Source organism: Cylas formicarius, unplaced genomic scaffold (genome assembly GCF_029955315.1).
Source record: "Cylas formicarius isolate icCylForm1 unplaced genomic scaffold, icCylForm1.1 PGA_scaffold_3__17_contigs__length_32017465, whole genome shotgun sequence".
NCBI lineage: Eukaryota > Metazoa > Arthropoda > Insecta > Coleoptera > Brentidae > Cylas > Cylas formicarius.
This window is the reverse complement of record NW_026844326.1, coordinates 24206867-24232132: the sequence shown is the minus strand read 5'-3', so window position 1 is coordinate 24232132 and position 25266 is coordinate 24206867. Positions and strand designations below refer to the sequence as shown.

Sequence of the window (25266 nt, the reverse complement as noted above, 5' to 3'; positions counted from 1 at the left end):
TTGAGTAGATTTATACCCGAATTAACGAGTTGCTGCGTCGCTGTGTCAGAGGCGTACACCTTGCGTCAGTATATTTCTGGAGTCCTTATTTAACTTTAATTTTAAGTTCAAGGGCATAAATTAATTGTTTTTTCAAGCAATTGATACCTTATGGGCTTCACCAGACATTTTATTACATATTTGTAAAAAAAGTAGCCAATTTAATGGTAATTCTAGTACATGCCTGTTAAATAATTAACACCATAGAATAAATCTATGGCCCGATTGTAAACAATAGTATGCCTCATGAAAGGAAATTCTCAGTTTTCAATGATGAACGAACAGGTGAAAATTAATAATGAATTTCAAAATGCATAGCTGTTCCGGGAACTAGAGCAATGTGTTGCAGTGGACTATTTTGATAAGCACTTATTCATATGTTGACCCCGAAATTTACTTTAGAATTGAGACTTTTTGCCAAAAATGATTAACAATATTTATTAGAAACCGTAGAAAAATATTTGGTTTAAAAAATATTGTCAAATAAAAATTTATTTCGTGATAATTTATAAAAAAATTTGAATACTTTTACTAGATAAATTTAATTTAATTTAATCGTTATGGTCCATTATTTTCATATTTGGTTCGTTTAAAGCGATACTTTTAGATTAAGTTAGCTTATACGTTTTTTACTTGACAGCCTTGTTACTATGCTTGCTTTGATTTTAACTTGGTGTTAGCAGAAACTTTAACTATTCTTCTTTGGTTCCTTGGAGTGATGATAGCTGCAATCTGAGAATAAAAACAAAGAAAACAAGTAAGGAAGGAAGCAGAGCAAAACTAGCCATCAATAGTTGAATACAGTAAATTTGCGCAGTTTTAACCAATGTTTAATAAATAACAGTGGGTGCCAACCCCTTCCAAAACTTATCTGACCTTTTGTCGCCGGTTTTGTGAACGCCACTGCGACAGCACCGTTACTTCTCGGATTTTGAAGACGTTGCCGCACCGGGTCAGGTTAAAGGTGTTTTCTTCTCTCATCTCCGACACAGAGAGAGGAAAGTTGATTGTTGTTTATCGTCGGGACGAGTAAAGAAGATTTCGACGCCTGAAAACTTTGCTGTTCCTCCTCATTCATCTCCCAACAAAAAAGAAAATTGTTGGGGACCATTCACACACAAAAAGTAAAAGCACCTAGTTAATCGCTTGCAATTTTGCTTTACGAACGGTATAAGAATCCGAGAAATGCTAGCCGAGAGATACAGATGTGTAACATCAAAAAACGATCAGCATCCTAAAATTAACCGATATCGACGCACAAGATCTAAGGAGCATAATTGAAATTTACTGGCACCAAACCACAGTAGTTAAAAATGACCTTAGTGGGGAGCATAGTGAGCAATTCGCTGTTTGTATGATTAAGTAAAAAACCAAACTGTCGATATTCTCTAAAACGCAAAGCCCCCCCTCACCTAAAGCTTTATTGAGAGGTCATTGAATAGGAGTCACAGCGAAAATACCTGAACATACTCTGACAAACATCAGGGCACTTCTGGCAAACCGTACCTCAGCATTGACTTCCTGGCCAAAATACTTCACTACTACATCTCCATAGTTCTTTTGTATGTTCATAGAAAGACGGCGTTATGAGCAGAAGAAATCAAGGAGTCTTTTAAAAAAATGACTTATTTATCAAGAACGTATAAATTTTTCGGAGTTTCTCAAATAACTAATACAGAACTTGCTAGTTTGAAATTTAAGGTGAAAAGACAGGCGTGAAGCTTTGGAAGAAACGTGAACTTATTATATAGCGAAAGGTCCATCTTTGGAAATAATTTTAGGTTTTTTGACATGACGGTTACCAGTTGATATGGATATTGCTCCTAGATGGCGCTAGTTTCATCGTATTATTTAAATTAATCGAACCCTTTTTTTGTTATCTGTCAAGTTATGTTTGAAACATGCTGAGAATCTGAAATAATATTTATTTTTTCATAGAAACGGAATTTTTGTTAAGGCAGTTCAACTCTGTCGATTTTTGACTTATTTGCATTTAAAAGGTTTAAGGTGAACATTTGGTGTTTCGTGAGTTTTCAGTCAGTATTTTTGAACCATTTCTGGAAGTTGCACCTATCGGAAAATCCAGGTTTAAGTACTCGTCGGTTATGTGCGACGACGAGTCGTCCAATTACAGAATTTTATGAAAAGAAAACCTCCATCGATGTTACTATATTACTATTTACCAGCTCACCTACGATTTTCTGAATTTTTACGAAATATGCAAACCGAAAACCCAAATTTCCTTAATAAGTTTCTTTTCACCGACGAGGCTATAGTTACAAGACGAGGAATCTTTAATTGGAGAAATAATTATTTATGGGATTCTGAGAATCTACATGCTGTAAAAGCAAGACATTTTCAACATGTGTTTGAGGGAATATGGTGTAATTTCTGATTTTTTCATTGGACATTTTTAATTGCTGGCGAATCTAACTGGCGTCTCTTAAAATTTCATCCGGCACCATTTAAAAGTACTCCTCGAAGTTTTGATGATGACCGTGGAAGTGAATTTGTTTGGTCACCTTTTGAAACTTGGTCATACTTGAAGGATTTGGTTTATGCTGAAGAAGTTAATTCTTTAGATTCCCATGCTGATTAAAATAAGGACCTTCTAGTATGAAACGTTTATTCACTTATTATAAGAATATACACATATGACAAATATACGCGATTTGACTAATAAAACTAACTTGCGTGTCTATGGTCTTCGTCGTACTGGTTTCTTTCTTTTTGGGTTTAACGAAGTCAAAGTTATTTTATTTATTATCAATACTATTTTTGTAAACATCGCACGTGAAAAAGGGGGCCAAGGTATCGTGCACATACCGACACACCATCAAAAACAAATCAGTGCCTCAAAAAATACTTCAACGACGACAACACAAACAGCCAACTATACAAAACTATAAGGAAAGTTGATAGAAAATTGACACCACTAAACCTAGCACAAGGCGCCAGAGATGAAGCAGGTGAAGACAGCCTCGAAGAGAAGTAGAAAACAAAGGAACTCCATGGCCGCTATCCGGCATCGCTGATGCAACCGCATATCAACAAGGTTACTGGTTCCCCGAAATCGAAGCATTTACAATAGCAATACAAGACCAGGTCATTGCAACAATATATTATAAAAAATACATAATGAAGCAAAATATTCCAACAGACAAATATAGAATGTGCGGAGAATCGATCGACCACACAGCGGATGTCGAACGCTTGCCCCAAAGGAATACACCAAGAACTCTTGAAACTACACGACACAGAAACGAAGGAGACAATACCGTACTACAAATTCAATCCAAAAAGTGTAGTTAAAACGAAAAAATACAAAATGTACTGGAACAGAGAAATAATAACCGATCTACCTCTTCAACATAATAGACCAGACTTGGTGTTTACCGAAAAAAAAAACAAACATAGTTACCCGATTTGCTTCTTCGTCTCATCGCCACAAACCTACAAAAAAAGCACGACGAGAAAATTAGTAAGTACTTACCTCTTGCCCATGAAATAAAAGATATGTGGAACCAAGAAAGAGTCATTGTAGTACCAATTATTATAGGCGCAACCGGATAAATACCACATACATTGATCGAAAACCTAAAAAAGCTCAACATTAGAGAACAGATATGCCGCCAAATACAAAAAATAACTCTTATTGAAACCAGCAGAATTGTCAGACGCGTACTTAACGACCACCACAACTAAACATCTAAACATGTTCAAAATAACTAGGAAACAAGGAAGGAGCCACATCCAGCGATGACTGAGGAATCCATTAAACAATAATAATATTAACAGGGCTTTATTAGCCAATGCCATATTGAACCTTAACCTATTTACAGCAGAATATATATTTCATGAAAACTTACTGTATTACTTTTAACAAAACTTCTGGATTCCTCCTGCGTCGGTTTTTGTTGAGCCGAACCTCCCAACGTTTCTAAACTGAAACTCAGAATCCAGAAGTTTTGTAAAAAGTGACATAATTATAATACAAAACAATAATTATTAAAAATGAACAAACATAATCATAAATATTTCTCATTTTTGTTTACTAGAGGCCAATATACACGCACAGCAAAAAGCAAATTCCAAAATATTTTTTAAAGTTGTGAGAAGAGCTTTAGTTTTTTCCCAACAAAGTTGTCAACAGAATTGATAGATGAAACTTTTCCTAAACATGGTCGAACTAAAACGAGATAACCTGCTTACAAATCCTCAAATTATTAATTTAAAATTTATCGTGCAAATTCCTTGGTGTATTGATGGATAATAATTTGTTTATAAAAATTAGAAAATGATGTTTACAACCAGTCAAATTCGTTTTTTTTTTGCTAATACTCTACAACATGATCTTTAGAGTTTTTGAAGCATGCCCTTATGAATTAAAGTGAAAGTAAACCATGTCGTAACAGATGAGACTCTCGCGCAGCTTCTTCCTCATTTTAAAGTTAATGATACTTTTATTTTTATAGAATTTTCGAAGTCCTTTTTAATAAACAATTTTTTTCTCTTGTTTGATCATTTTATGTTATCGTTTTTGCTATTGCTTCGGCCCATCAGAACGCAAACGTACCACCCATCGCGGACACCGAATACGTCCGACTCATTTCTTTTGATGATGTCATCGCTCAGTTCAATCAGCGCTTTCCGAAATGACCACACACACGCACATGGACCATAATAACGAGTGATTACCGATGCGCCGTGGTAACCTTGTAATCATCTTAATGCGTTCGGAAAGCTCGGACGCGTAGAAAAACTCTACGCGATAATCGCGTCGAATTATCGAATTTGCTTTCTTTTAAAACTTACGGGCCCGTCGACGAAACGAAATTAATCGACTCGCGGGGCAAAACAAAATAGAAGAGGAGCGCCCGCGGGTCGAGAGATAAAAAAAGAGCACGGTTTTAATTTAATAAACGACGATGACTCGTTGACTTTCGGGCATTATTTTATTTCACACCGAATTACAACCAAGCACTCGGAAAAAGCCGGGCCGGGATTCGTTTCGCACTCGTCGCGCGTACATAATGTGTGCGCCATATTTTTTCATTTTTTTTTTTCGGAGAAATCGTGGAGATTCTTGTGCCGCGGACCGTGGAAAATTTTTTAATCCGCTGGAATCGTTCTTGGTTGGTAATTTGGCAAAAAAGTCGACTCCGTGCTGAGCGTTAGTTGAATCAACTTATACGGGAGTTATTTAACATGAAAATCCTATTTTTAAACTAGACAAAGCAAAACCAGGACCGAAAAAAGCTGATCACGGGCAAAGTCATTATAATTGCCAAGCAAAGTAACAACGCGGTATTCATTTGTGAGAAAACGAAAAATTATAGAAAAAAATGCCCGAATTAGAAATGAATAAAAGAAGTAAATTACCCTAACCAGACAACCAGCTAAAAAAAAACCTTTACTTTGTTATCAGACTTTATTCTTTTCTATGCTTTACCCTGTTTTTTTTTTCTCAATTTTCTCGAAAGTGAAAGAAAAATATAATTATAATCAGAATATTAAAATTTGCATAAAAATCAAGGCGCTGTGTTACATTTACTATAGGCATTAAAGCAATTACAGTAACAATGGATTTGACATTTCCGAAGATCAGTGTAGATCGGGGATGAAAAGTGGGTCCATTTCTCCAGGAATTACCTTAAAATATGGCTACTTACTGAAGAGTCGGAGCAGTTAAAAGGTTTAGTTACTATAATTTGTTTGTAAAATGGCTCAGGAGGCAGTTCTCTCTACATTGGAGAGACTTTAGCGGGACTGAGGCAGTCGGGGGTTCCAATTGGGCTCTCAGTCTCAATTGTATGCGACTACGAATCATATCAGGACACTGCTATCGAAGAAGATACCTGTGTTTTGAAGAGGAGAAAACTCCAATTCATTTCCTAACTTAAGTCGATTAAGAGTACTAGCCTGAGGAACGATCTAAACTCTAAAAAGAGGTACTGTACTTCCTCGAGAGTACACGTCTCTTCTATGGGAGAGGCATAATGAATCGACAGGTCTGAATGCAACACTTTGACCATAAAGGATAGAGAAGCACCGCAGATAAAATAGAAAATGCTGTAATTGCGTAGGTGGTTTACTTTTCCGCACAGGACAAGGTGCAAATAGGCACTGAGCACACATTCCAACTCAATAACGAGCCTAAAGTTAAATCTTAATATTATGAGCTCAGTACGGGAAAGTCAGAATATTTCCATTAACAACCAATTCTTGTTAACATTTGGAAAAATATGAAATTCACCATCTTTTCCCGATTTTTTTGCTCAACGGGTAAGATCATCATACAAAAAACATCGTGCATATTCCTTTAATAATAATCCTTATTATTTATTATTTCGGGATAAAATATCGAAAATTTTTGAATAGCTGAAATCAATTCCCTGAAAATTTTGATTTGCTTTCGTATTCTAATGATTTTGATGTTTGTCAAATTCTTGGCATTTACTTTGCTTCTTTTTTTTTGGTTTTCCTTTGCTGCGTTTTTGTTTAGTTGGATTTCTAAATGCGGTAATGGTTTTGCTTGGCGTTAAGAGTTCACTGAGAATTTGTCAGTAATCATAGCATAAGCAATTATTATAAACCATGCTTTAGCCTAGCTAAACTAACCAAAACAAATTGCTTTTCTCCCTCCTTTCTGGAATATTTTTCACTAAGGATTTCATCCCCCGGACTTTTTAAAAATTGCGCCCATTAATCCGGCCTTATTTCAAAATTTAACTTCTCCTTGTCAAGAGTCTTTACGCAAACCCATTTCCTTTAATGCTCAAATCTCAAAATACCGCTCAAATCCTTCTTTAATTCCAATGAACTTTTTTTTATCTTCAATTACGTGGAAATTAAAACGATAAATTGTTACGTTATCCCCTTCGAATTCTTCTGCGGTATCGGCGCAGCAATTAAGCAATGGTTCAAGAACGCTCGTTAGATCCTGCACAAGACTATGACTAACATAATGACGTATAAATGATAAGCGTTGAATAATATTTAAGGTAATTTCGACGCAGCAAATTATTGCGGCCTTGAAAACGATGCATTCCAGCTTATTGGCACATCTCTTATGCGTTCCACGTCCCACGTATCTTTTTAACAACAAACAAACAATCGTTTTTTCTGTACAATTACGAGCGTATTGCGTCACGCTGATGAAGATTGTTTATCCGCAGTAACAATCCAGGAAATTTTTTTATGGGACAAATTTCTGTGGTTTTAATCAACTTATAGATCTACAAAACCTAAAATTTACTCTGACAGAATAAAAGCTTCAGTGTTTTTTTTTCAGAGCTAAGTTAATGATTGAATATATCAATTAATGAAATTCATTAACTCTTACATCTCTCTCTCTCTCCGTCTCCCTCCCCTTCCCCCTACCTCCCTCCCTTAATTAAAACACAAGTATTCACACTAATACTTTCAGTTATTAAATGAAGAAACTCATATAGTAATGGAATTAACATTTTTGTATTGAAAAATATATTTTAGCAAGTTTGCAGAAGAGAAAAAAATCAAGGGTACATAACATAACAATCAATCAAAAAACGAAAGACGTATTTATGCCTACATTATTACTTGTACATCCTACATTATCTACATTAAATTTTTAATAATTTCAAAAATTAATTTACATAACTAACCAAAGCAAAGTTTTAATAATAATAGTTGTATAGTATAGTATATACAAAGAGTTGTTTTATGAATTTCGTTAATTTAGAATTGGGGAATATTTGCATTACAAAATCAGCTTAGATGCACAGCATGGGAGTTATTACAAGTTAGCAAATTATCAGTAGCTATGATGAGCAATATACGATCAAGAAAAGAAAACGATTTTGCCCAATATTTCTTTACTATCCTTATTACTATAGTTTTGGCACGACCTATACACAGGCTGACCCAGACTTAAACCGTTAAGATCGGTTTTTCAGGTAATAGTGACACTTTTTTCCCAAAAATATATGTTCTAATTTGATTTGTTTTCAAAATACAAGGTATCAAAATTTTTATAGAAAAATATTTTTTTATTATTTGTTAAAAAACCTTTTGTCATATTTTAATTAACCGTGGTATATTAATTTGAAGTAGTAAAGCACTTTTTTTAATGTAATTAGATTAAAAGTATTAATCCCAGTTGCGTTTTTCCGAAGTGCGTTTTGTTTTTGAAAAAAATAAATGAAAACGGTTTCATACAATATGTTCGTAGACCACTTAAAACAATAACTAAAAATCTAAGCAAAAAATATTTTTGTACTTAAAATAAAATATCTAATTTTACACCGATCTAGAGGGCGAAAAGTGTCATTACTAAGAAAATGATTTTTTGAGAAAACATTTGACACGCTGTATCTCGACAACAAATCAGGTTAGGACATATGTTAGACGTTTGACGGTTTAACCCTGGGTCACCCTGTATAGGCGTTAATTTATCGGGTAGCAAAATCAACTCTGGGGGAATAAAATCTGCGCGGCAAGGACCGCCTCAGGGCTCTGGTGGGAGTCGAAACTCGCTTTTGAGAAAATTTCTGTCCAGAGTCGATTAGGTGGCGGATGCGGTTTTTTTTTTGGGTTAATGAAATTGACGCTTGCGTTTAACCGAGCACGTGCTCGAACCGTAATGTTTACCATTTACTGCGACGACTTTCTTTTGACAAGTAAACTGTGTCAACAGGTTCGGTTCACGTTTAAACGGTCGTTTAACGCGTAAAAACTAGCTTTTAATTTCTGACGCGATACGTACAATGCAACCGCGAGAAGAACCGGGACGGCAATGAAGCGAGAAAAGGAGTTCGGAACGGTTTATGCGGTAATGAGCTTAAAAATCGGCCCTCGGATTTTATACAGATGATGTTTTCTAAATAATTTTTGAGAAAATCGTCCATATTTGGACGTACATTGGAAGATTGGACGTTTTTTTAACGTAAGAAACTCAAATTTGACCCATGGTAGTAGGGGACGCCACCTATATATAAATAAAAATGAGTGCTTCACTTCTTCACTAGTGAAAAGTTACCGAAGAAATTGATCATGCTTCTTGTCACAATTTTTATGTCGGGTATTTTTTATATAATGTAAAGGGGCTGCCATTTTTTCCATGAAAATTAGCCTTATTCCTGGAATAAGTTTTAAAATTACCCAAAAACTTGGCGCATTTGCTCAAATCTAAATCATTTTCTGATTCAATATATTTCATTTGGAACTGTAATTCTAATGTTTTTACTGGTATGTGATGACTTTTAGTGTCCATTTAATTTATTCAAATAAAATAATCAATAATTTCGGACACCTATGGCACACTATATACAAACGGGCGAGTTGAAAACGAAGGGTTTTAATTTTTAGTGGTTCAGTCAGGATCTAATTTAATTAATATTGACGAGATATCAAACGCCCTAAAAACCGCACACGAGCACGCGTTAAAACCTGTCCCATGTTTGTTACAGGGAACCCTGACAAGTGCGTCGCAGTATCTGTTTTCCGCACTCGACAGCAGGGCCTACTTGCGATCGGCAACTGTCTTACTTCCGGCAGCTTGGCCAGACTCATGCGCACCGTCAGCAGTACACGGCGCCTCCGGGGAAACCTCCGACATCACCGTCTTGCCCTCGAACCCCCTGATAGGCAAAATCTACACGCAACAGTCATTGGGCTGCGGTCAACCTGGCGACCAAATTTATCTCAGCTACTCGAGCCTGCAGGAGACTGATAACACGCTCTCTAGACTACTGATCAAAGAGTTCGCGATGTATAGATACGGCGTGTTCGAAGAGCAGGGGTATCACAACGATCCCATCTACCCGATGTGTTACTACGACGACAAGGTGAAAAAACCTAAAGCTACTGGTTGTTCCGATCTCCCTTTGATCGACGATGGCTTGTGCTCGTCTGATTCCGCGTATAATTTGACGGAAATCGTCGACCCTAAGGCGAGGTCTTCAATTATGTTTGCCGCCGAAGCGCCGTCCGTCTCCATGTTCTGCGACGAGGGTAACCATGACAGGTTCGCGCCCACGAAACACAACCTGCTCTGTCAACGACGTAGTGTGTTAGACGTCATCATCAATCACCAGGACTTTGCCCAGAACAATCAGCAGAACAACTTTAGCGGCAATCAAATAACCGATACGACTCCCAAAATCACGTACAAGAAGCAAAACCTCACTAGGTTCCTGTTCGTCATCGAAGACACCAAAGACATGCTGCAGAGGGAGTCGTGGTTCTATCTACGTTTAGCAATAAGGCAATGGGCGATCTACGTGCTTCCTGGCAACACGGAAGTCGGCCTGGTTTTATTCAACTCGACAACGCCCAATAGGGCTCTGAATATCCTCCCCATTAGCGGCAGTAATGGAAAATCGTTCACCACTACCACGAATAGGGAAAGTTTCTATTCAGCGTTACCGTACACACCCAGCGAATCTATGGAGCCAGGGTGCCTGGATTGTTCTTTGAAACAAGCCTTGGAAATGTTGAATGAACGAACGAAAACCAACGGGCCCGCCAACAACGTGATCGTCGCTATAGCTCCGGGTATGAACCTTGACGACAACCTCAAAGAGACCGCGAAGCGACTGAAGGCGAACGGAGTTAAAGTCGCTTCCATCAATTATCCAAACATCGTTCGACCCAGCACTTTGAGGTACCTGGCGGACGAGACGGGTGGTGTGGATTACACGATTTTCGAAAAGAAGTTGAACGTCGACACCACTCTGCTTACCACCTATTTCGAGTTCCACAGCGTCCTTTACGATATCGTGCAGAGGTTCTACTCCGGTAGCCAAGCCGATCTTCCCGTAGAGGTAAGTCCAGATTCTGTATTGTAACAACAGCAGTTACTTTATCCTAACAAAAAAAAACAGACTATCAAAAATTAACAACAATGAGGAAACTTCTAAATTTTCCAGATTCATCGGCGCGAAATCATAGACGACGGCCGAACTTCAGTGACGGGTAGCTTCGTTATGGACCCCAGCATGTCCGAGCCGGCTCAGTTTACGTTCTACACACACAACACGGTCACTCCGCTCATCAAAGGCCTGAAACTTATCAGTCCGAGTCATCAGGTCTACTCCAGTAGAACCGACAAACTGCTCGACTTCAAGATGATCACGTTAAACGCGAATTGGTCGGAGAGCGGCATCTGGACTTACACCGTGGAACCCTATCCCGGCAATCCTCAGCCTCATTTCCTCCAGATGAGGGCAACACCAGTTTCGGTGCTCGCCTCAGTTGTCCGCGCCAGTTTTAGAACCCATCGAAGCGCCGGAGGTCCTTTGGTGTTATTAGTAGAAGCCAAGTATGGCGACATGCCGATATTGGGAGCGAAGGTTGAAGTGTTAGTGACCAAGAAGCCGCTCAACGGAACCGCTCTACAGGACACTAAAATCGAGTTGTTGGATACCGGGGCGGGTGATCCGGATATCACGAAAGGCGACGGCGTTTACACGAGATATTTCAGTGCGAACGAGCCTGGTTTATATACCTTCGAAGCGGTTGTCACCAACAACGATAACACAGCCTATACGTGGAGTTCGTCGATTAACTATGGTAAGTCGACCGTTTAGTTTTGCTCGATTATTGGTCAATTTCAAGTGACTTTCATTCTGCAAAGATTCGATTTCCTAAGGGCCGAAACAATCAAATCTTTGTAGCACTTCACAAAGTTTCATAAGCACACAACAAACTGTTGTTATCAGAATCGTTTGTTTCAGAAGATAAACCCTGCTGTGGTAGTTCGATCAGTAGCAACGGCGTTCAACTGATTTCGCCGTTCCAAAGGATCTTGACCAAATCCACCATCATGATCACCGCTGAAGACATTGAAGCGGCGAGTTTGGTAACTGTCGGTCGTATCGGAGATTTAAAGGTCGAGGTCATTCCGGCCGACATGAAAGCTAGACTATCGTGGACATCTCCCGATATGGGCGGCCACACCGTCACCAGATACGAAATCAAATACGCCCATTCGGTCACGGATATTTTGGACAAATTCGAAACGTCCGCCGTCGTCTGGGAAACAGGATCATCGCCTTATCCATTGGATCCTGGATCTGAGACCACGTTCACGATAGACCTGGCTCAGAACAAGCAACTACTGGATAAGCCCCTGTACTTCGCGGTGAAGGCCTACGGCAAAACCGGAGCGAACTTTTCGGGTCCCATATCCAACTATGTGCGCGTATTTGTCCCGTCTCCTCCCCCACCGCCGACCATCGCCCCGACTTACATACCCAACGAGTCGTTCTGGCCGAACAATGGAAACAACGTCGGGATCGATCCGGTACGACCTACCGTAGCGAGATCGATGTCCGTGGGCATAGAACTTATCCTTCCGGTCGTCATCGGAATTGTTCTACTCCTCGCATTATTGGTGGTCTACTGTTACTTCTGCGTCGTCCGAAAACGTACTGTTTCAAATCACAAATCCACCAAAGCCAACGGTATCAAAAAAGACAACCTAAACTCGACGATCACGATAGTACCGAGTACTCCCCAAAACGTCGCACCTCCCCAGGTCCAAAACTACGCTTCGGACGTTCCCGATCCGCACCAAGTAGGTGTCCCTGTCAATAATTATGGCTACGAAGACGAAACCAAGAAGCGATACTCTCTGGTCAACCAACAGGAGCAGCAACTGATTGAGGAACTCAAACAACAACAACAGCACCTACACCAACAACGCGAGAATCTACCACCAAGTTACGCGGGGCTGAGCGTCATCTCCAACAACACCATCAACCGGAATGGTCAGCCTTTGAGCCCCTACAACTCTTGGAGCGCGTCGCAGTTGTTACACGAGCATGAGAGGAGGTACAGCCCGATGGATAACATGATGAGCGAGGAACCAATGCTGATGCACCCGGAAGTTGTGATGGCCGGAGCTCAGATGGAACATATGTCGATGAACGGTCAGAGTATGGATCACGTGAGCATAAACGGTCATCAGATCGCTGAGCATTACGGTCCGAACCATCTACCCCCACCGGTACCGCCACTGCCGGCTTTCAATAACGGGTACCCCGTCAATTTTAATATCTACGGCGTACATCAAGCTCCGCCTCAGCAGAATCAGATCTATCAGAGCGTTCAAAGGACCGAACAGGTGCCTTTTAATGCGAGCTTGCAGGGTTCCATGACGTCTGTCAACAGTGGAGAAAAGAAACGCAGGAATGTGACGATGGTATAACAATACGTGGTCATAAAAACACTGAGTGTCGAAGAGAGTGACAGTAGTCATAGGAGCTACGTATGAATTTGTAGAGTGACCTAGAAGCTACCTGTGAATTTCTATTGTTGTTGTACATTATTTTCGTGTATATACATTATTTTTTGTACTAGTCAGAGGCTCAACATGGCGGCACTGCGGTGCCCCTGCACGATCGGTAATACAAGCCAGTACTTAAGTATTATATGACTTCGTTTAGGAATATATTGTTTTATTTTTTTGTTGGTTTTATCATGGAAAGACTGATCTCACTTTGTTATGTGTGGGATTAATTTTAAAGGTACTTTGCGTCTACTTAATTGTGTAAATAATGTTCGGTAGTGCTGTTTAAGCAAACTAAATGTACAAATGTTTGTAGTGTTAGTGATTTCTATGCCAGTAAATTTATCTGAACTATTAATAAGTCGTTTTACTTACCGTCGCGCTTTTAGTAACGAAATCACCAATCAGCATGATCATTAAAAAGTTTTCATGTCGATGACATTCACCCTGAAAAAAAAGCTTTGAAAACTCATACCCAAAAAAACTTTTGAACTACCAAACGATTTTCTGCCAGAACTATATTGTTGGTGAAAAATTATTTGTTACGTTGGAAGTGGTCTGAGATTACCAGCACCTGACTGTAGAAATAGATTTAAAAAACATACACCAACACATCCAAGCGGGTTTTTGCAGCACTACACTACAGATGCCTGGCGCCGCTTCGTTTTTACAAACTTACCAACATCGTGGAAAAGCTTTCTGTAACAACCCGAAATGCGATTTTCGCTCTACCTATGTGATGAAATAGAAATTTTAAAGTAAATTTTAATACCAAGCAACCATCGAATAGACATACAAGGTTAGCAAAATCTTCGCTATTGGATTCATAGATGGCGCATCAAAGAATTGCAAGGCTTTCGTGAGGTGAGGTGTAAGTTTCACCATGTTTACTCTATGTAACTGTGAATATCGACTCTGTAAATATTTATTGCAAAATACATTCTTATCAAAGGTTTAGCTAATTGGCCAGCAATATTAAAAGTATATGTAAAACTATCAATGTCGATCGCGCCCTCTGTGAAGCGATTTTAAAATTTAAATACAACCCCGCTCACTCCTCACGACCTTTGTGGCATGCCCGTAGATATCTGTAATTCAGGCTTAGCGAAACGACTTACTTTTGACACTTGTCCAAGAGGTGGCGCGAAGTGAATCCAAAAGTAATATGTAGTTTTTATTCGTTTATTAATTCATTATAATAACATGTTACAAATAAAACATTTTTCGTATGGCTCTGCAATTTGTACAGGTATAATTACACTTAATATATATCCCAGTATCAACAATTAAAGGACCATAGCATATTATAAGGTTTAAACAACGAATACTCGACTACCGTGGGTTACGAAACAAAAACCGAAACAGGCGCAACTGTTTCTTCTCATGAAAACAGATTGCATAAATTTTATGGTAAGGCCAATATAGCAACAGCTGGCGTGCTACAATTTGAGTGGGTTCTCTGGGTTTGGAGAATGTAAACCGAGTGTTTAGTCACTTGCCGGTAGGTGACGCCACCTGTTGAAAATTCCCCTAATCCGTTATATTATTTGTTGGATATGTTGGTGTCATTCTTGCACAGCAAAAATCGCAAGTATTTTGAAAACTGGTAATTTACAATGAGTAATCTATTTGTGGCACATGGTGACAGGATCCCTTAACGCTTATACTTTTATTATACATTTACGGATTTGGTGGTGTAGATAATATAAAAAAGTACTCATGTCGCGGACTTCTTGATACGTCGGAGAATCAACCGTGCGATAGGTATCCAAAAACGTCTTAGTATTTTAGATAACCGCGTCACTATTCTTTGAACATCGTCTCCGACTCAACCTAACCTAAAAACCATCTAGACCGGGGTAGTCCTCCGCAACGAATCACTCTCGTAATTTTTTCTGGTTCCGTTCCGCGAACTTATACTAACTACACTTTGAGCCCTGATGGGTAAAGGCTGGTCCAGATCGAACGTAACGAATTCGTGTTGTATGCTGGGCGAGTAGTCGTCAAAGTAAGGCTCGTTGAGCTCGTCGCAATTGACGTCAGCAGTAGTGGACACCGTGTTAACCGTGTTGAGGGTGACGTCACGGGGAAGGGTATGTTCGCGGGTTCCGAAATGCTCATCGAACTGGTAGGATATTGTGGGTGGAGGTGGAAAATCGTAGAAAGTCGAAACATCCTTGAGCGAGTTTGATTGAGACCGCATTCGATGCACAGAGCACGGCGATTCCTGTGTCGGTTCTTTGCTAAAGTAATACCTGAAAACGATGGATTAAGGGACACGGGCGACTACATGGAAGCTACTCACCGCTTTTGCGCGGGACTCGTAGGCGGATAGTGTATAACGCTATTTGAATTTACGTAAGCGTAAGGGTGCCTTCTGCAAGGATAATAGACTGTGCGGTCCAATTGGTTGATGTTGAGCACTGACGGCAGTCTTTTGCCTCTCTTGACCTCTTCTAGTTGCTTCCTTTTCCACTCGTATTGTAACCTTAAAAAATAAATATGTCAAAATTTAAGCTAATTCGTCGCTGTTATCGGAAAGAGCTAAAGCTAGGCAGCTAACGTATATTTTAACGAGTGATATTCGTCTCCATATCAAAAGCCGTAAAAATGTGCACACAACGCATCTAAATCTGCGATTTTCAGCGGCAGCTGACGCCACTTATCGTTTCCCCGCTGCAGATACATCGCTACTGACTTTTTGCGAGTGGGGTTATTGGAGCTGCCATTGTTTTCCGCAAATGGAAAACATCGGCATTAAATTTCCAAATGACAAAAAGAGAAATAATCACTACGCTCACATTTGGTTTTTTTCGGAAATTTATTTGGAAATTGGCAGGGACGTTAAATATACCATTATACATGAAATGTCAAAAGTCCCCATCGATTCGACTTGTGCAAAAAATTTTATTCCAGGTCAAGCGCACAAAATTTAGGTTCTTTCCATTTTTCTCGAAAACGGCAATTTTCATCTTGAAAATCGTGAAAAAAAGTTATAGATCATCACTCACCATTCGTTAGATATCGCGGTTTCGTATTTACATAATATGCACACATTTTCGCAGCACCTAGGAGGTACTTGGAGCATTTTTTTTAACTTGGTTTCCCCAGTGGAATAGGTTGTTTTCTTGTTGCAGAATCACTGCTCGTTGCTCTAAGATGCATCAATGGTCTCTTCATTAGAATCATAAATAAATTCTTCTGTTGTACTTCATTTAATTTTGGAGCAAAATAACCCCACTTTTTGATAGCCACAACTCTTACTACAACTCGTCTTGCAGATACAGAAAATAGTATTGAGCAGTTTTTCTGCAGCAGGCTGGAGTAGACCCCATTCTTCTAGGTTCAGCTCATTGCCTAGTCACAATTGAACTTGATAATACACACGACACAAATGCTGACAGGCAGAAGCAGATGTTGCAGGTAGACAACACAACTGTACTGTTCCATGCAGATTGTACAAACGTCAAATATCTATATTTATCTATGCAATCAATTTTTTTTGGAGCACCATACATTGCAAGAACAAAACAAATTCCATTTGTAACGATGTCGAGTGAAGAACAGTCAATCTTTACATTTTTAGAACATTTTAAATACTGCTGCTTTACCTGTTTTCAAAAATGCTGTTGAAGTATCGCAACCAGTAATTGCATGTAAAAATGCTGCAGAAATGTGTACATATTATGTAAAATATGAATTTTCTAATAGTAATAACCACGATATCTCACGAATTGTGAGTTGGAAGAAAAACAATTTTTGTAGAGAACTGTATGATTTGTATAGAATTGTAAGATCTACAATTTTTGTCTGATCTATTTTCACGATAAAACTTACCGTTTTCGATAAAAATGGAAAAAATCTCAACTTTGTATTTTTATTTTGACTGGATTAGTAGTTTTTGTTAGTTTTGGTAAAACCAATTATGACGAACAAAAATTTGAAAGCAATGAAATATTAATAGAGGAGTCGCGTTTATATTTAGACGTACGCCTCTGTTTGTGGAATTAATTGGTTTCTTGAATGTTGACGTAAGTAAGTAGTTATCCATCTTTAAGCGCCCTAACTTAGCAACTCACTGATCCGACGACTTACCTGTATATAAATAAAAAAACACAGCCGACGCCCGATATTTGGGTCGCTATCAGGCCGATCAAGTACATGAGGAAAGAGTACCCATAGTGGTACTCGTATAGGGGTGGTCTTATTTGGGACTGGGGCCGGAGCTTACTACCCGTCTCGGCCTTGAATACGGAAATGTACATGACCAGTCCCAGTAGCATGAACAACCCTGCAATTCAATAGCTGGATACAAATATGTGGAGACCACGTAAATCTGCAAAAAAATGTCCAAGCGCGAAAAAAATAAGTCCAGAACAATGTCAAAAATGTTTATGTTCCTGTCTATACTTAAAGTCTGATTTCAATATAGATGTATAATTTGTTTTGTATAATTGGACGTTTCGACTCCATACCAGTGAGGATGAACAGAATTCCCGATAGGAAAGTGTACGTTCGTCTATTTCGGATGCACTGTCCCAAAATGGCGAATAGATACGCCGGTAACAGGACGAAACCACCGGCCAATAGGAACGCTGCGGATTTGGTCACCGTATCTGGAATTAATTAAGAGCCTGGTATTCAATCACCCTATAGGCACCTAATTTTAAAATTGCATTCTAAACGTAGGTAAAGTCTGTTCATAGATATAAGAGAGTGACTAACTGATACAGGTCCGTACTTTGCTTAGAATTTAATTATTTGGGGTTTTGTTGGGAAAGATAATAAACAATATATATTTATGTATGTATTTATGTTTAAATCTAAAATAAAATTACAAATCATTTTTATTATTTACTTAAATTACTTAAAACCATTCACATAATATATCAGTATCACTATCGCCATCATCGCCTGTTCTAATTATTATTTGTTCTATATTATTTGCAATATGGATTTACGATTCTTCTGCTTTTGCTATATGTTTAACAGAATTTGGCCAACTTTGTGGAGGGATATTAAAAACTTCGGTTTCTATAAGTTTGAAGACATTGGAGTTAACACGGGGAAAGACATTGTTACGACGAATGGCAGATTTCAGTTGGTGTTCAATGGGAGCCTTAAAACTGTATGCCCTAAATTTTTTGCATAATTATCACAGACGTATTCCTTTTGTAGGTTCAAGCTGTGTAGAAATTCAATTAATTGCTTTTTGGTATAATCTTCGTGAAAATGAATGTCGTTATTATACATGTAGTTTTGGATTGTTGCTTTTGTGTCACATTAGGAGGAATGTTTGGAACTAGTTTGTTTTTAAAACAACTTTCAAATAAATCAGCGGTGGTGTCTTCATGGCAATCCAGAGAAGAATCTTTAATATTTTTCGCAAATAGAGAAAGTCCATTTGGAATCCAACCGTCTTTAGAGCCAGCATGCAAAATAGTTATTCTTTTACCCCTTTTTGATGGCGCGTTTGTTTTACACTTATCAGTTGAGTCAACCCAACCCTTTTCCGGGGTATCATAAGTGTCGAACCAGGTTTCATCCAAGTAAATAATTGGCCTTTGTTGTTCTCTGTAAATCCTATTTTTTTCTAGATATTTCAGTCGCCATTTTTGAATTCCAAAAGATTCCATTAAAACTTGCCTCGCTTCTTTTTTTCCCCGCTGAAATGGGATTATTCACAATTTTCCATACAGTTGATGTTGGAATTTTCGTCAATGTGGCCGTTTCTTCTAAAGATGCTTGATTGCTGGCACCATGTTCATTGAGAGTCAAATAAACATTGTTTATAACTTCCTTAGTCTTAATAGAATAGTGTTTTCTACATTTGTGCGTGAGCATCTCCTGAGATACACTAGACTCGCACATATTTTGCATAACGATTCAACACACGCTGAATTACACACGAAATAAGAATACTAATAAACTTAAGCTAAGTAGTATACCAAACCAAAGAATATTAAACACAGGTAGGTATAAAATTATTTTCTATTACGGACCACAATTTTACCTGAATTTAAATTCCGAAACTTCAGGTAATAATCTTGTTGCATTGACCACCCTTGGACAATCCCATTCAAAAGCAATTGGTCACTTTCTTATATCTATGAACACACCATACCAATAGGTGCCGCATGCCAGTAGGTCTCTCAGACGGCGAAATGCCTTATGGCGTCAGTGAATAATGTGTCTTTGCTGTTAAAAGAATTTTAAGTGACCCAGGATGCGTTTTTTTAAAATTTGTTTGTTTAAAATTTTGTTTCCCTTGAAATGATTTCCTAAAACCCAACTTTGGTTTTACGATGGTTTGTTTGTAAAAAACGATCATTTCGATCGATAATGTCAACGGGGGTTGAGTTAAATCTCTATGCTGTCTACTTACATGGTATGGCCAAAGTCGAGTCGCTGGGATCCGGACTATATTGCTCCTTGGAGAAGTAGTCGATCTTGTTGCACTGGTACATGGTCTCCCCGGCTGAAACGCAAGACGAAGTATGTATCAGTCGGAGAAGACAACGAGAGGAGGGTGGTGTTTTGAAAAAAAATCTCGCTCATTAACATGGGTATTAAATTTTTCGCCGTTCGGCGTTTTCTTTAATTAAAGGACCTTCTCGGGTTTTTCATTACGCGCCCCTGCTCCGATTGTCGAAAAACAATCCTGCTCGACTTTTTTAGTATAATCGAAAACTTTACTCCTCTTCTTAACGATTGTCTGATTTAGACAATCCTCGGGATTTGACTTTTTAGCATTTTTCCTTCCGCGTGGAATTGAATAAAACTGCAGTTTCATTAGCGTTCGCTTCTCCACCGCGGGAATGTACGGGGGTCCACGAAAGTCGAGGTCGGGTTAGGCGAAGTAACTTTGAAAAAGTTTTATTCCGGGAGTGTAAATTCTGTGCAATGCGCATTGCAATACTTTTCTAGAATGGAAATTATTGAACGGAAACAAAAACCAATTAAATCAGCATTTTATATGGTTATTTGATAGCACGTTCACGTTTTTTGCATTTTATAGTTATTTGCCAACCGAACAATTAAAATAAAACAGAAGCCACAAAAAATAATATATTGACAGAAACATTAGCCGTACAAGTCGTTTCTTGGGTATTATTGAGGAAAAATTAAAAGATAGTTTTCTGCTAATAGGTCAACTGAAACAAATTAATCGTGGAAAAGAACAAAAACATGTACAGAAAAACGAGATGAAGCATAAAATAGAAGCTGCAAAAAATAAAATAAATCAACTTGCAGATACATTCCGATACGCACACACATTCGAAGCTTACATTTTCGCCTCGTTATTACAGAAAATAAAAAAGAAACATTTGTAGCTATGGCATCACACAATTGTTGAATGTATTAGTGCAGAACGCAGTTATTGTCACATAGATGGCATTACATGTATTGTTTTTGAAATAACTTCTGTTTTTGGCCTACGTGACTAGAGAACAAGCACGCGGTGGAATGGCGGACCAAGTGTTGGATAAATTTTGTTAGTTTTCTTATAAATTCCAATATTTAATATATCCTTCTTCAAATAAAACGCTTCAGTGTGTGTTATTAAATCCACATAATTCAAGAACAATAACGCGTTTTACCACAAACCGAAACTCAACTTAGTTTTAATCTTCTCCTGAAGATGCCAACTTGGTTGGCGAAACGCGCGTCGAATACGTAAAATTGAGTTTCGGTTTGTGGTAAAACGCGTTATTGTGTGTTAGTACAGTGTCGAAGGTTCCAGTCAAGAGTTTGATAGCTATGGCATCGCAAACACTGAATCAAACGAATCGTACCACAGAATTCATTACAAAAGTAACATGACCTTGAATAAGGGATTCATAGAAACAAGAAGATTCACAGAAACAAGAAGAAGAAGAAGAAGAAGCAAAAAGTTCTAGATAAGAGAACATTTTGAAGTTATTACAAATGTAAAATTTATTAAAGGCGGAATTTATGCAGTGTTTAAAACCGCGGCATAAGACATTCTTTGAAAACAGAAATACCTCCCTTAGACAAAAGAATATCTGAAATGAAAAAATGAATTTTCCTTACGAAAAATCTAAAGTCACTTTTAATTGAGAAAGATCAAATTGCCTACTGTAGACCACGTCATTCTGATCACCAGCTATCTCTCATAATTAACACAAGGCACACCAAATTCAACTGGGCCATGTCAGATTAGAGAGGTGTTTCGTGAATTGGGTATGGTGAGTGGTGGAACAATCTAGACATCTTAAATTATATTAAAACAAAACATTTTCAAACAGATCTCAACATTGCAGTCGGCTCACACTGAACGAAATTTTACTCAAGGTTTGCACCCTCTAATCCATTTTAAGAATTATAGCTCAACTAACTCACATCTTTGTTGTGATTTTCTTCTATACAGAAGGCACCTACTCAATTAAACCGGATTTTATTTGCTCCCTATGTAACACTTCGAAACAATTTACCACCTTCTCACTTGCCCGATGTATAATAGTCTCTGTTATAACAAATCGAAGCGATATTTAATTCTACAGGTCTATGTCCAATGTATTATCCTTTACATTTTACATGTTTGACATTATCACACTTTTTTATAGGTGAATTCATTAACTTAGAAAAAGATGCATTTAACATACGTAAAAACGGGTTGAGTTTTTGGCAAAAGTGCCCAAAGATTCACTAATCATTTTGGAAATATTGGCCCTCTGAATATTTGAACCCAGGGGGTTGGGGGCTATATTGCGATTTACAAAATAAATTTATTCAAACTCTTAGCGCCATCTCTACGTGAGAAACATAAGTAAGTGGCTTACTCGGGGTTGAGCGCGCTCAACACAGCTTTTCTCTACATATCATGATCCTAAATCCTACACTTCGTCCAAGGAAGTCGGATATTTTTAATTTCAATCCAAAATGTTGTTTCTTACGTTTTTTACTGTGTTAAGTTGTGCAACAGCAGTATAGGCTTTTGGGATGTAAGTACTATTTTGTATAAATTATATTGTGGGAGTTCTATTGAACTTCTGCTGAAGGGAAATTTTATGCGTACAACGGTAAAGAAACTAGATGGAGATGTATCGTGGAGTTTTCCATTGGCAATACTTTTATCACCGTTTTAACAAATTTGAATTCACGCTGACCAATACGTCTTGCTAATTTCGTAATAAAATAGTAAAAATTAAACTATAATTTATTTCTGTGTATTTGCAATCAGACATTTTTCCCTATTCCTTTACTATTTTATCTTTTAGGTGTCTAGTAATGTACTGAATTACTCATACACTGGAGACTATCCTGAATCATGAATGCTAATGTTTTTGAAGACTAGCAAATGCAAATTTAAAAAACAAAATAAGATAATGTAAAGAATAAAATCTGGGAGGACGATTTCCACCACATGTCGTTCGTGCGATGGCCCGACCGCCAACGATGTAGCGAGTGGCGCGCAGTTTAAAATTTTAATAACAATAAACGGGCAATATTTACTTTGCCCGTCCCGACTCAAAACCCGCGCATAAATTCCATAAAACGTCCCGGAATACGGCACCTCCGTCGCGGGACGCATGAAATATTCATAAGCACACTTTCGGGCGAAGTTTTCGTCGAAACACAACACGACAAACGTTCCCCCGCCACCACCGACTCCCCAAGAAGAAGAAAACTTTTTAAGTGCAATAATTTAAATTGTCCCGACTCGTTACGAATAATGAACTGCAAATGAAAGCGAGAAACGCGAGCCAAAAGTTTCGCTCACCCCCACTCCCGCGCTACCCTGATGTCTTGGTGCACTGGATGTCACAATTAGCTGTTAACATGACCGCCAGAGGATAACCGAAGCGATGACGTCCATGATAATACTACTACTACTACTACTAATAATAATAATAATAAGCAAATTTATTTTCAACAGGTTTACAATCAATTACAGAAAATATTTAATTAAGAGAAAAATAATTTACTCACACACCTACTCTAAGCAGTTATAAGCTCTGCGCATGAACCAAAAAATAGTCAACAATTTCACAAAGTCTAACCGCATTTATATCACATATGTCTGAAACAATATTGAAATTACCACACATAAACAAATTTGGCTTCAAATCTGGGGACGTAAAATTTTACTTTCACGGTACTATACAAAAGCTCATGCAGAAATTTTAAAGAATTAATGCCCCTCCTAACCTCCAGAGATGATTCCCCGAACCTGTCTAATGGTCAAACCCTCTATGGGGATATATATTATCTTCCTTAAAAACTGAATATTTAAGGAAGCGTCTCTGGATCAACTCCAAGCTATCAATATGCCATTGATATATTGGACGCCACACCCATAACCCATATTCTAATCTAGATCTCATGTAAGAATAATAGAGAATTGTAATAATTGAGATATTGTTGAAGGGTCGGCAACTTCTTATTACAAAACCCAACACTCTTGACGCCGATAATACTAATTGCTCAATATGAGGTATAAAAGTAAACAATCGCCAAGTCTTTAACTTCACTAAGTCGATTCAATACAGTTCCATTTATTACGTAATTAAATAAATTTAAAATTTAAATAAACCGAATCGATTAACCAGACTCCATTATTTATAACATTAATGTTATCCTGAATCAACAAGCATTTGGACTATCAATATAGATGATAAAAAGAAGAGGTCCTAAATTTAAACCTTGACCCCTGACGTGAGATAAAATACTAGAGAGGTAAACCCCTGCTATTTTATCAAGTCTTGATTTATTTGATCAAATCCTATTTGAGAATCCATATGTACTACATCCGTCTGATTTCAATCATCAATTGATTCACATAAATATTGAGTCAGCGTTGTCAGATTGATATTTGAAACAAAACACTCGCCCCATCTTTTTTAAAAACAAGAATAACTTTGGCAATCTTCCACAAGTCAGGAAGCGTACACGATTTGATAATGCTATTGAATATGCGAGTAAATAGACGAGCAAGGACACTGATACAGTCCTCAACAAAGAAGCTAGGGATGCCGTCAATACCGGCTGTTTGTCTTTCAGTTTTTTTGCTGGCGTTAATAGCCTGCCTTTCGGTAACTCCAACAATAGTATAATTCTTATCAGAGGGAATATAGACCAAAGGTATCTACTATGGCTTGGGATTCATTAAAAGATTCACCGCCAAAAAAATGTCAAGCCTGGGATTCTGGTGCTGTTTCTCTTCGAGAGATTTTGAGGGATCATCTCGTATATGCCATTCCATATTGCTTAAGTACTCCCTATATGCTTTCACTGTTTGAGTTTTGATATAGCAACAAAAAGCTGCACTTATATTTGTAATCACGAAAAATTTCTCTTTCCACCAGACCGAGAATCGTCGGCGACTTTTAACTTTAAGGGACACGCATAATTGAAATAAGTTATTAAGAGTATCATAAAAACAATTCGAGGACTCATCCATGTCAGAAACATCACCAACACGTGACCAATCCAGTCTCAATAATTTATCATACATTATAGGAAAGATTGCCATTCTAAAGGCCAAAGTCTGGAGGCTGATTAGACTTATGTCTACGTTAATCAATAGGGGGGAGGGGGGGGGGGGGGGGGGGGTAGAGTAGGAAGCGTAATAATAGGACACTCGTCTCTTTTAACAGAGCAAGGTATGCTCGGAAGTACTAGATCCAGCCAACGATTTAGATTATTGCACACATTGTCCTGTTGCAAATGCGATAAACCGTGTATTTATCGGGGAAGATTTCGGAACTGGAGATATCAGGACGCAGCCAAATCTTAGTAAGCCCTACAATATCCAATTCGTAGCAAGTGGTGATATTAAAGATTTCACGAGTTTTCCTATTTATTCCATTAATATTATGGTAATAGCCGATGATAGTAACAGAATTGAGATTGGCCGTTCTATTTAGTTTAAATTTACAATTTGTTATGTATTTCATTTCCAACCCATCCTCGCTATTTGCTTTCCTCTC

The 25266-nt window shown here is 38.1% G+C and overlaps 2 protein-coding genes across 3 annotated transcripts in view; one reads left to right on the top strand and one right to left on the bottom strand.

Moving 5' to 3' along the window:
• LOC132699778 (calcium-activated chloride channel regulator 1-like) overlaps positions 1 to 13658 on the top strand; it is a 34499-nt gene extending 20841 nt beyond the window's left edge. Inside the window, exons 2-4 of one of the 2 annotated variants that reach the window (XM_060666664.1) lie at positions 9489 to 10844; positions 10950 to 11592; positions 11760 to 13658. In XM_060666664.1, the coding sequence (XP_060522647.1) occupies positions 9489 to 10844; positions 10950 to 11592; positions 11760 to 13231 (3471 nt within the window). In that variant the 3' untranslated portion in view covers positions 13232 to 13658. Of the gene's footprint in view, positions 1 to 9488; positions 10845 to 10949; positions 11593 to 11756 lie in introns of both variants that reach the window. The other variant, XM_060666663.1, reaches the window with a different exon arrangement.
• Positions 13659 to 14590: 932 nt separating this feature from the next.
• The window catches only part of LOC132699574 (uncharacterized), a 430959-nt gene continuing 420283 nt past the window's right edge, over positions 14591 to 25266 (bottom strand). The window contains exons 3-7 of the mRNA XM_060666367.1: positions 19698 to 19790; positions 17788 to 17928; positions 17408 to 17603; positions 15618 to 15800; positions 14591 to 15567 (exon numbers count right to left, since the gene is read on the bottom strand). Coding sequence (XP_060522350.1) covers positions 15162 to 15567; positions 15618 to 15800; positions 17408 to 17603; positions 17788 to 17928; positions 19698 to 19790 — 1019 coding nt within the window. The 3' untranslated portion in view covers positions 14591 to 15161. The remainder of the gene's footprint in view (positions 15568 to 15617; positions 15801 to 17407; positions 17604 to 17787; positions 17929 to 19697; positions 19791 to 25266) is intronic.